At 36.2% G+C, this 13,443-nt stretch overlaps 1 protein-coding gene across 1 annotated transcript in view; it reads right to left on the reverse strand.

The window, feature by feature from the left end:
• DNAH14 (dynein axonemal heavy chain 14) overlaps nucleotides 1-13,443 on the reverse strand; it is a 342,385-nt gene that overhangs the window by 168,879 nt on the left and 160,063 nt on the right. The window contains 4 exon segments of the mRNA XM_056107024.1: nucleotides 1,022-1,154; nucleotides 2,504-2,659; nucleotides 5,901-6,042; nucleotides 11,173-11,386. Coding sequence (XP_055962999.1) covers nucleotides 1,022-1,154; nucleotides 2,504-2,659; nucleotides 5,901-6,042; nucleotides 11,173-11,386 — 645 coding nt within the window.

Raw genomic sequence — 13,443 nt, forward strand, 5'->3', positions numbered from 1 at the left:
AGGATTGGAGGGGGTCAGGGAAAGTGGAAGGAAACATAGGAATTAGGAAAAATGAAATGAGCTATTGGTCATTGAAAATGAGAAATTCAAGAACAATTTCTGTTTCAGGTTTGAATAACTTGTATTTCTCTTACTGAAGTGAAAATTACTGCACTAAGGATAGGTTTGGAAGAGAAATGAACAATTATATCTTTACTAAGTTAAGGTTGAGACACTCATCAAATAGCCAAGTATGTATGTGACAGATGCGGTTGGATCCATAAGTGTAATGAGTAGAGGGAAAGACTGATATAGGTCTCACATTCCCATCTTCTTATTAAAATAAAAGAAAAATGAGGTCCTCTAAAGTCCTCATAGATTATTAATTAAATAAAATATTTGCACTACTTATTTATATAATTTAGATATCTTTTTATTGCTTCAAGAAAACAGATGCAGTTTTTTATAAAAAGTATTTTCATATTTGATAAGAATTAACTGTATCTTTAGTGCAACCCAGTCAACTATGTGCGACTTTATTTGTAAGGTTTAGGTGCATTTTTCTAGGAAAGAAAGTGTAATCATATCTTGTTTATAGAAATTGAGAGTTGAGGGGCTGGAGCAATAGCACAGCAGGTTGGGCGTTCGCTGTGCACCCTCCAACCCAGGTTCGATTCCCAGCATCCCATATGGTCCCCTGAGCACCGCCAGGGGTAATTCCTGAGTGCAGAGCCAGGAGTAAGCCCTGTGCATCGCCAGGTGTGACCCAAAAAGCCAAAAAAAATTGAGTTGAATTTAATTACGTTTTAAATATATGTAAGAATTTCTCATTTAAAGAAATTAATCTTTTGGCAATATTTTGAAAAGTAAAGAGGAGATTAAATATTTTATTAGCTTCTTTTTAAAATAGTTTTGCATTTCTTACATAAATAGCCTGGTTTTGAAAATGTATATAATGTAAAACTGTACAAAATGTAAAACTTTATATACTAAATTAAAGATTTTACTGGTCAAATCATATTTAGAGAATAATGTAGCCAACCTTGTTTTTTTAGTTTCATTATATAATAAAACTTCTCCTACAAGTGATCCATATTTCACACTAAATGCTCCTGATTCCTGCAGTCTTTCAAGCATTTGGTTAACAAGAGTGGTTTTTCCAACACCAAGATCTCCTAAAAGGATACATTCGTTAGAGCAGAAGAGTAGATTTATTGACAAGAAAATCAATAAAAGCTAATATACTAAAATAAAATAATATTTATTTCATTAAAAATTGCATGAGACGTTGTTTTGCTCATCTTTTTAAAAAATGTGGTTAAAAAGACCAAACATTATTATGAAAACCTCAAATTATCTTGAGAATGATTTAATATCTAATGTTTATTTAAAATATTATACATTTTTTACCTTACAGACTATAGCAGCACTACTGCAGTACATTAATTCCTTTACAATTTTTTTTTTGTCAACACAGTCTGGGGGAGAAATTTGTTGACAAACCCTATTGTTGCAAAACAGGTTGCAACTGACCTTGCAACTGACCAGATTAAGTTGAAACATGAACCAACCTCTTTAGACAAAATTGAAGGCAGTGAATGAGTCCTTCTGAGAGTACAACACAATTTCATTAGATCTTTGTATAAAAGTCTATAAAGTAGACCTCTATATAGGGCATTGAAAGTAATACTATTGCTTCTTATAAAAAAACTACTATCCAGAGAGTAGTGTTGAAAAAAATATTATGTTAATAAAGAAGTAACTAATTAAATGAATATGTAGAAATAAATGTTAAGTTAATAAAGAATAAGAGTAACATGTAATTTTTCATTTGATTATGGAAAATAATTGAAAATTTTAACTTGGTTAGAGAATTGTATCCCTCCTCTTTTTAAAAACTCAGTAATTTTTTTCTTGACTACAATGAATTATGTAAATTTAATTAAAGCAGTCAATGTTACTACCATAAGTAGTTCTCTAAGGGCCTTAACCCACAGGCTTTGGAGGTCACACATATATTCATCCTACAGTTCTACTTTTGGAATATTTTGAAGATAATGAAAGTACAAAGTAGATTAATAATACCCTATTTCTGCATGTATGTGGCTATTGGTAAGAACATATATAAATACAATCATAAAAACTTTTAAGATGATTTTGCTCACCTCTCGTATAGAGAGAAACGACACAAAGTATAGATGCATCAAATGATAATAAACCTTTAGCCCTGAGTAGCAATTGAAAATACCAAAAAAGGGAATGTGGGGGAGTGGGTAGGGAGGGAAAATGAGGTGAATTGGAAATAACACAAGGACATTGGTGGAGGGTCTTGGGCACTTTTCCAGTGGTATACACTGTGTACACACATCAAAAATCGTAATATCAACACTACTATAAGCCTGTAATTTAAATGATAGTAATTAAAGATTATATGTTTCCTATTTATACAATAACATAGTTAAGCTAAATAATTAAGAAGCTTCTTAGAAACACTGAACTCAATTTTCTTTACATATTTCAATACCTGTGAGAAGAACAGGGAAGGAATTTCTTAAAAGAAGACTCATGAGAAAAGAAATACTTTTTGTATCTCTGGTAGCAATATGATAAATATTCTCTCCATATTCTGATATCTTCACGAGGTTATCATTGTATTCAGCATTAGTTATTATTGAAGTTCCTAAGTTAAAATTGTAAAAAGTTTTGAATGATTTATAAATAAAACTTATTCTGCATATTGTTAACCTAATATGCCTGTCTGCCAAAACAGCTGAAACCCAGAGAGAGAACAAAATTGTTAGTGCCTAGGGACACTGCTGGTCTTAGAGATTATCCTTTGCATTAATACTAAGAACTGATGAATTTAACTTAACACATCCCTAAGTTACCCTTATGTAAATTCCCTGTCTTTATTGTAGTAACCTACTAATTGGCCCTTGCATGCGATGCAAGCATCTTATTATTTATGTAGGGGGCATTCTTGGTGTTTTGGTCTGATGGTCCTGCTGCTCCGGAGGTGCAGTGTTTGGGCCTGCAGTGCTCAGCGACCACCAGGGCTATGCCGAGGATGGCGGGGAGGGATTTGCAGGGCTGGGGATAGAACTCATAAATTTGCACATAGTAGGCATTTGTTTTACCACTGTCTATTTTTTAAGCCACTGTCTTGTCAAAGTTTCTTTTAATGCTCTGGTTCTTTAGTTCTTTTGGAAATCCTGTCCTCCACTATTGTGTCTCTTACTTTCTTCTGGAATTTTCCATTAAATAAGCAGATAGATGCTAGTATCTCTGATATTTTTATTAGCTGGACCACTGAAATTCGCAGGTTTGTTAGAAAAAGAAACATTCAAATGTGTAACATTTTATATGAAATAATATGCACACACACAATACATCCACATACATCACAAAATTAAACCCCGAGTCCTATTCTCTTGATTTCACAGTTTTCTATAACTATGATCCAAATTCTTTCCCTCATTACACAGCCACAACTCTCAAATGGTTAAACGCAAAATAGACTCACTGGTTAATCTTTTAGTCACTCTTAACTTAATATAATTATTTACCTGAATTTAATATAAAGTACTTTAAGGTATATAACAAAGAATTAGTCCTGGGGGCTGAAGTGATAGTACAGTAGGTAGGGCGTTTGTCTTGCACATGTCAACCCAGGTTCAATCCCTGGCATCTGATATGGTCCCCAAGCACGGCCAGGAGTAATTTCCGAGTGCAGAGCCATGAGTAACTCCTGAGCATTGCTGGGTGTGGCCCAAACCACGTTCCATTCACCCCCCAAAAGAGTTAGTCTTTTCTTATCTTTACATTCCAGTCACCTAGTTCCTATGAACGATGCTATGTGAATTAATAGGGCTTTATTAATCTATAATAAAGGCTAATATTTTATAATCTCTCATATGTGCTGGAATCTTAAAAAGAACCCAAGGACACAGAATACAGATTGGTGGTTGTTGGAGGCAAAGGACGATAGTGTATAGAATGAGAGAAATGGGAATGAGGAGAGTGAAAAGGTAAACAATTTCAGGGAATATAATGTATCACCTGGAGATTATAGTTAATCATATTATTTACATTTGAAGTTACCAAGAGTGAATCTTAAAGTTCTTATCACAAGCAAAGTATAATTCTCTGAGGTAATGGTAACTGTTTTTATAAAAATTTATCACAAATTTTATTGTTGTATTCACTATAAATATGACTCATATCTAATTTTGTTAATATCTTTATTGTTGCAGAAAATAGGTCCTAGGCATAAAAAATGGCAAAAATTGTTATAAGAACTAATGTTAACTAATTTTTATTCTTCCTTTAAATATTTAAAGTGACACTGAGATGCTGACACTGAGAGTTAGTGAGAAATAGTAAAGTTTAAGAAAACAAAGGCTGTGATGAGGAAATTGTACTTAATAAAAAACAAGTTATATAAATAAAATGACAACAGAAAGTTAAAAAGTATAAACACACAATCTGCTTTGCGTGCTGGAGTCCAAACCTGGATTCACTCCTGAACACCAAGCTCATGTAGGCTGACTGCTTATTTGCCATATGTCCCCCATGCCCACAGTTTATGCAAACATTTATTCTTTGTCCTATTGATATATATCAACTTATAAAGAATAGTGTGTGTGTGTGTGTGTGTGTGTGTGTGTGTGTGTAATCAAGGATATGGAAGTTTTCCTCTATAAAAAGGCCAGGCAGCCCCTGTTCACTGATGTTTGCGCTAGCTTGTGGCCTTAACAACTCATTGCATCTGTTTCATTCTCTGTGCTCAAAACTGCTGAATTGAGTTGAAGATTCAACTGGTTTTATGATACTGATCCAAATCAGTATCATATTTGGAGAAAATATTTCTGGCTTCCCAAAGAAATGATGAGTTGTGTAAGATATTAAGATACTGAGTTGTGTGCATTGAGGGTTTTTTTTCCCTCCTATATAGTGGTAAAGCTAAGGTAAAAATGATTCAATATCATTACTAACATAAGCTATACATTTCAGAGACACTAAATAAATATTATTACTCACTAATACTAATGGTGACAAGTGATTAACAATAGAGCTTTAGTATTTATAAATGAAATTTATAGAACTTTCTGAATACTGCATGATTCTGCTGTATGATTGCTTTCTATCGAAAACTTCTAAAAAAACTAAATTTGGAATTCTTTCATAAGTTGAATCTTCCATCAAAGTAATTCAGTGAGATTTTTCACATACTGAATTTCATATATTTGGAAGAACTCTGCATGAAGATTGATCATTAAATTTTCATCTGAAAATTCAATAAAACATTCAAAGTTCATCAGTTTCAATATGTTTTTCTAAACATAGAAGCAGAATATTGAGAATAAAAATAATTCTTCATATTATGGATACTTGTCAAACTATGGTTACTCTGGGTGGGGGTAATGGGAGGGAAATTGGGGACATTAATGCTGGGAAATGTACACTGGCGGAGGGATGGGTGTTGGAAGACTATATGACTGAAACATAATCATGAACAGCTTTGTAAGGGCCTGTCTCACAGTGATTCGATGAAAAAAAAAACAAACCCCATGGTTATACATTTCTGATTATCAGTTTCCTTTATAACCGAGCAAGTTCTTTTCTTCACATATATTTTTTGTACTTTAGAATAGGTCTTAACTTCCCTTTTTTTCAACAATAATAGTTAACTAAAATAATGAATTTCCATTAGTAAGACTGTCAAGAAAAATCAACAAAATACAGTTTTACTTTTCCAGAAAGCAATACTTAAAAGTATTTTTAGAGATAAGTTTGGTAAGTACTTTTCTAAACTGTTTCCTACTCAAGCACTTAAAGTCTTTGACAAAACTACCTTTACGGATAAAGCATTCCTTAAACTTTAGAGAAGTTTTGAGCATGATTTCTGTAATCACACTTACCTCTTTGAATTAGTGTGTGAATACTAGGAAGTAATTCTGACCATAATACGAATTCTCCTTGTCGTATATCCACAAAATATCCAAAAATGGAATGTTGACCAGTTGGTAGGTTACAGCCTATGTTTGAAAAAGAGAAATAAATCTCAAAAGTGTAAAAAAGGGTTTTTACTCAAGGATATAAACATTTATTGATAATAAATCTTGGGCTCTGAATTATAAACTTGAGAATGCCAAACTGGGGGGACCTGGGGAAACAATAAGGTTGACTGGAAGTAGCACAGGGGCAAAGCTGGAAGGTCTGGAGCAAATGGGTGGTGGCTAAGGGAGGTAACAGTATGCACAGAACCCACAACTGTTAATCAGCAAATATGGGTGAGGAGGAAGGACGTCAAACCAGAGGTGATGTAAGGACATGGGTTGGGGGTCGTCATGGATGCTTTGTTGGTGGCGATATATGTAGCAACTTTTGTGTATCTATACCATAACCTTAAACCCTACTTTAACCCTATTGCCTAAAGTATGATAATAAAGAATTGTCCCAAGTACTATTACCCACTGGAATATTTTGGTTTATATCTTACCAGAACCTTAAAATAAAAATGATTTTTAATGTAATCTGAAACCAATACCCACCCCCCATCCAGTGTAGTTTCAGCATCTGCTCCTAAGATTAGTCTTGTAATTTCAGCTCATTTGTTTCTGATACCTAATTATTTTTTATTCTTTCCTAAATATATATATATCCCAAAGATATAAAATATATAATACAGATTACATATATACATATAAAATACATAATACAAATATACAATACCATTTCTTTAACACATTTATTTAATTCAAATTTCCAAGTCTTTGTGGCTGGAAGGATTTCAGTAATCTCAATTTGACCATATTGTTGGGACATAAAGTGCCTCATGAAATAGTTAATTTAGAAGAAAAAAAATGTTTAGTTATTTTTGATGATTTTTTAAATCTCACTTCTTTTATAAGAAACTTGAAGATTAGCAAGATAACACAGCAGGTTAATGGGACAGCATGAGTGTGCATTGGATGCATTGGATGACAGCTAGGAGTCTCGGGTCACGAGGACCCTGTAGCAGCTAAAGCTCCAAGGTCTAGCTGGCCTGACCTTTGGCCTAGGGTTCATCTAACTGGAATATTGCATAAAGTTTTCCATAGAGGTTGTAACTTTCTATGCTATAACATAGAAATATATTTAATTTCTTGTTTATAAGCAGCTATTCAAACACTTGGTAGTTTTTCTATTTCTATTATAGATTTTTATTTTTTTTATTTTCCAGCTACATTGAAACTTACTGTTTAAGTATGAAGGGTACAATGTAATTTTTTGATATATATCTATTGATACATGATTATCACATTAGGCTAGTTAATATTCAGCACTTCAAATAACTTTTTGAATAGAGTAAGGAAACAGTTTATGACTTGTGAAAAAACTGAAAAATTTATTCGTTAATTTCCAAGTATACAATACGATATTGTTACCCAAGATCACCATGGTGTATGTTATCGCTCTAGAACTTATTTACAGTGTAGCTTCAAGTGTATACTTTTTGTTTGTTTATATATATATATTTTTTTTGGGGGGGGGGATCTCCCAAGTGGTGTTCAAGGGATCCAGGGACCACTCAGGGAACTGTGTCTGTGGTTCAGTGCTAGAGCCTGATGATAAGATCTTGCATGGGTCCTGAAATGCTGGGGATTTCCTGGATGACTCTGGTGGTACTCAGAGGCTTCTAGAGCCACACCTAGGAATGTTGAAGGTCTTCGAGCTATATCCAGTGATGTTTGGGAAGTCACATGTCTTGGGGATTGAACCTGGGTCAGATGCAGTCCAGGTATACATGCTGCTGTACATTTCCCAGTACAGATTTTTACTATCTGTTCAGCCTCTCCTCATTCTTCCATCTCCCAACACTGGGCAATTGCTATTGTATTGTTTTATGAGTATGGCCTTTTGATTCCTCATGAAAGATAGATCTCAATATCTGACATTACATCCTAATGCCCCCAGAGTGTAACATTACATCCATATTATTACGCATCATAGAATTTGATTTTTTATGGTTGAGTAATTTTCTGTGTATGTAGATAATTACAGCTGTATTCATTTTCTACTAAATGGCAGATTGTCTTCACATGTGTTAGCTATTGTGAATCATCATCCTGCAATGAATAAAAGAGTGCACATATCTGATATGATTTTATTTTTTCGGAGGAAGGGGTAAAGACCTGGAAGTATGACTGCTAGGTCATATGGTAGCTCTATTTGTTTAAGGAAACTTCATGCTATTTTACATAATGTCTGTACCAATTTGTAATCCCACTCAAAGTGCACACGGTTACTATTTTACACAAATGCTGATTATGAAAATTTGAATCTCTTGCCTTTTTAATGACAGCCACTCTGAGAGTTGTGAGGCAATGGTTTTAATTTATCTCCCCTTGATGATTAGTAAAATTGTATATTTTTCTATGTGTAACTTTTGGCTATTTTTTATTTTCAGAAAAGTGGCTGCTCAGGTCAACCACCATTAAAAGAAATCAGATTATTTAATGTTTTTGCTTCTGAGTTCTATGAGTTCCTTTAATATTTTGGGTATTAATCCATTTTTACTTTTTACAATTTTGAATTATTAAATCACTGTGAGATACATCTAAATTAATCTGCTCATGATTTGTTTTTAGCCATATAGTGTTTCCAACACCCATCACTCCACCAGTTACCCAGCACCAGCGTCCCCAGCTTCCCTTCCATCACCTTCTCTGCCACCCCCAGCCTACCTCTATGGTAGGCATCTAGGCATTTTCTTCTCTTTCTCTTTCTCTCTCTCTCTCCCCTCTCTCCTCTATTTCACCTCTTTATCCTCTCTCTCACCTCTCACCTGTCTCTCTCTCTCTCTTCCTCTCTCCCTCCCCTTACTTCACTCTCTTTCTCCTTCCAGTCCTTTTGCTATCTTACCCCACACATACTTGTAGTTGATTTCAAGCACCCACCAGTCCTCTTAGACACTGTTTTCCCTGACTGTGATACCTCTGTATCACTGTCATCCCGTTGTTCTTCGATTTACTGGAGCGGGTACCAGAGCATCTTTATTCGTCTCAGCCCTGAGATTTTAGCAGCCTCTCCTTAACTCGTCTTTTGCAATGATTGGAGGCTCTTTCTGGATCAAAGGAATGAGACCTGTTATCGTTACTGTTTTTGGCATATTGAATATGCCACAGGGAGCTTGCCAGGCTCTGCCTGTGTGGGTGGGATACTCTTGGTAGCTTGCCGGGCTCTCCGAGAGACATAAATATATATTTCTCTCTATGATTTGTTGCCTACTGTCTGAACCCCATCAAATATGGTGTGGTAGTTGTGGAAAATGGGTAGGAAGTGTCTTATGATGTGTGTGTGGCTTCAGAGCCAAGCTCTTAGAAAAACAGCCTGGAGCGTGGTGGCAGTTGGGTAGTGGAGGTCGACTGCTGGGGCTGGGTCCCTTGGGGCGGGGAGGGCTCTCTTTCATCCCCCTCTAGGGTGCCCTGAGTGAAAACAGCGTGGCGCGGAGTTTGGTAGCATGTTTATGGAAGCCTCATTTTATGCTCCCTCCCAAACCGTGAGTTCTGGAAGGTGGTTGATGAGGAGATTATCTGGTGCCGGCAGGGTATGGCTTATGGGTGTGACCCCTGGGTTGCCGGAGACTGGGGGAAGCAGGCAGAGGATCTCTACTCCCGGGTCCTGTTAAATCCAGAGTCTAAGGTCACAAAGTTCTGCATTACCTGGGTTCTGTGGGACTTCATTCAAGCATGAGGCTCAGCCCGAGCTTCCGGAAAGTGGCCTGGAGCGTGGTGGCAGTTGGGTAGTGGAGGTTGGCTGCCGGGCCTGGGTCCCATATTCCACAAGACTGTGGAATGTCTTCTAATATATATATATATATATATATATATATATGTGTGTGTGTGTGTGTGTGTGTGTGTATGTGTGTATGTACACACACATGTATATCACAAATGAATTCAGTCATTCTATATCTGTCCCTTTTTTCTGACTAATTTCTCTCAGCATGATACTCTCCAAGTCCATCCATTTATAGGCAAATTTCATGACTTCATTTTTCCTAACAGCCGAGTAGTATTCCTTTGTATAGATGTGCCATAGTTTCTTTATTCATTTGTCTGTTCTTGGGCACTCAGGTTGTTTCCAGGTTCTGGCTAATCATCAGGGAGAAGCAAATCAAAACTATAATGAAATGCAATCTCACACCAGAAAGACTGGCACACATCTAAAAGAATAAGAAAAACCAGTGCTGGTACGAATGTGGGGAGAAAGGGATTCTCTTTCATTGTTGGTGGGAATGCCAGCTGGTCCAGCTATTTTTGAAAACAATATGGACATTCCTCAAAAAAATTAGAAATTGAGCTCCCATTTGACTCAGCAATTCCACTTCTGGGAATATATCCTGGGGGCCCAAAAACACATAGTAGAAACACTATATGCAGCCCTACGTTCACTGCAGCACTATTAATGCCATTTCTGTATATGATTTGAAGATCTCTTCTTCCATTCCATAGGTTGACAATTGTTCTTTTAATTTTTTTGGTGTGGAAATGTTTCAACTTAATAAAATTTCACTTATTATTTTTGTTGATTTTGTTGCCTGTTCTTTGTGTATCAAGTCCAAAAACTTATTGCCAGGACAAATATAAATATATGCTTCTTTTTGTGAATAAGGATAACACTTCTAGGTGTTTTGCAGTGTCAGGTCTTACCTTTAATTTTTAATCCATTTTAAATTCATTTTTGTCAGTGGTTTAGAGGTTCCACTATTATTTGGCAGGCGAATAAAAGTTTTTCCAATATCATTTATTGAATTTTTTCTATTTCTTTTTTCTATTTTCTTGGCTCCTTAATTGCAAATTAACTGCCTATGTAAATGATCTAATTCTGTGCTCTCAATTATACTCCATTAACTGGTGTGTCTGTTTTTATTCTAAAATCATGCTGTTTTAATGCTATAACTTGGTAGTTTGAAGTCAGGCAGACTGCTATTTCCATTCTTCTCTTTACCCAAAGCAATATACAGTTTCAATACAACTCCCATCAAACTTCCAATGACATTCTTCAAGGATATAGAAAAATAATTCTGAAATTTGTATGAAAACACAAAATACCTAAATGCCATAGCAATCCTCCAACTGTCTAAATAGAACAAATTATGACTCTGTTCTACCAGAACTTACCATACAGTAAATTGTTTTCAAATACTTTATGAACAAGTTTGTCAAACTCATTTGTCACTTTTGCAGGAGACTCAGGATTATAATTTAAATATTTCAGTATGTCATCTTCATGTTCATCCTCACGTGTCAAAGTGCCTCCAAATGCCCAAGTATAAGCAAAAATGAAAATCTTTTGAATCAACCTCTTTTCTTTTTCATGATTTTTCTCTAGATACCATTTATCTTCAGCACCAGGTAAACTATATATGAAAAAATTAAGGTTAAATATTTTAGAAGGCATTTCAATAATTTATTTAAAAATCATACCAACTTTTAAAAAATAAAATAAAATAAAAATCATACCAACTTTTAATGAAAATTATAATACAGTATTATTATTAATAAGTATTGACATAAGTTTTAAAGTTAATGCATAAGTCCCCTTTGACAGTTGGTGCAAATTATAAACTGTTACCCTTTTTAATTATTGCCATATGTGTGAGATACTTGTACCAACCTTTATTTCATTAATTTGGTTCACAAGATTTACTTTTAGGTTCATTTATTGACCAATAGTTTATCTGTCTTTGAGAGAGGAATTGATAATTTCCTATCCTATGTAGAAAGGAATAAATTAAAAGTCATTTACTTTTGCTCCTCTCAACCAGGTCCTGAAGGTTTATTTAGTTCAACCTCACTCAAACTAGGCAGTGTGAATCTGGAACACTTAAAAATTAGCCTCAAATTTGAATTTTAATGAAATTGACTCAATTAGGTCAATTTCATTCATTTCTCAAAGTTTATCAGTTTTTTATACTGTACTATCATTATCTATGCTATTCATACAACAGGCTTTAAATTTTTAAAATTTTTTTATTAGTGAATTGCTGTGAGATACAGTTACAGACTTGCAAACTTTTGGGCTTGCGTTTCAGTCATACAATGATCAAATATCCATCTCTCCACCAGTGCCCATTCTCCACCACCAATGATCCCAGTATCTCTTCCACCATCCCCAAACCCTCCACCCCACCCCACATCTGTGGCAGGACATTATCTTTTGTTCTCTCCTACTTTTGGGTGTTGTGGTTTGCAATAGAGGTATTGAGTGGCCATCGTGTTCAGTCTACAGTCTACTTTCAGCACGCATCTCCAATCCTGAGCGGGTCCTCCAAATACCCTTTACTTGGTGTTCCCTTTTCTAACTGAGCTGACAGGCTTCAGAACTTCTTACTCTTGTGTTAGATATAGAAAGATTTTACCTATGGCAAAACGTGCATGACACTGACGCTAAAGGTATCTTCAAAGATACCTGGCCAACCAAGTGGAAACAGAGATAAACAAAAGGGAATATCTTAAACTAAGAAGTTTCGGTACTGCAAAAGAAACAGTGACCAGAATACAAAGTCAATCTACAGAATGGGAAAGGACATTCACCCAAAACCCATCTGATAAGGGCTTGATATCAAGGACATACAAGGTTCTGATTGACCTCTACAAGAAGAAAACATTCAACCCCATCAAAAAATGGGGTGATGAAATGAACAGAAAATTTCTCTAAGAAGAAATTCGAATGGCTAAAAAGCATATGAGAGAATGCTCTACATCATTAATCATCACGATCACGACCATCCTGTTCTTCGTCGATTGCCTCGAGCAGGCACCAGTAATGTCTCCTTCGTCCCAGCCCTGAGATTTTTTAAAAAGTGCCATATTCAAGGCTCTTTCAGGGTTAGGAGAATGAGACCCATCATTGTTACTGGTATTTGGCATATTGGGTACGCCATGGGGAGTTTGCCAGACTCTGCCGTGTGGGCAGGTTACATTTTGTCCAAAGTAGGAATGAGATAAAAAAAAAGATGTCGCACAGCCACGAATGCAGCCATGCGCTTCCGGGAGCTGGGTTTTATAGTCTCTGAGTCTTAGCCATTGATGGGATTAAACAGCACCAGGGGACCAGTTGGTGGGTGTGACCTCTGCCTACTGGAATTTGGAGGATCTGGGTGGAGGATGCTCAGCCCCGATCTGAGCAGGCTTGGAGATCTCAGCCCCGGGACCCGCATGCCTTTTTTCCTCTGCGGGTACCTCCATGCGTGTAGAGAGTGGTCTCAGCATGGTGGTGGCTGGTTCTGGAGGTCTGCGACTGCTGGAGCCCTGGTCGGGGCGGGGAGGGAAACTCAACCTGCTCCCCTCCAAGGGGCCACGGCGAGGACAGCCAGGCGTGGGGGCAGGAGACACTGCGCTGTTCTCTTCCGGGAGCTGGGTTTTATAGTCTCTGAGTCTTGGCCGTTGATGGGATTACACGGCGCCAGGGGGC

This window comes from Sorex fumeus, unplaced genomic scaffold (genome assembly GCF_029834395.1).
Source record: "Sorex fumeus unplaced genomic scaffold, SorFum_2.1 ptg000007l, whole genome shotgun sequence".
NCBI lineage: Eukaryota > Metazoa > Chordata > Mammalia > Eulipotyphla > Soricidae > Sorex > Sorex fumeus.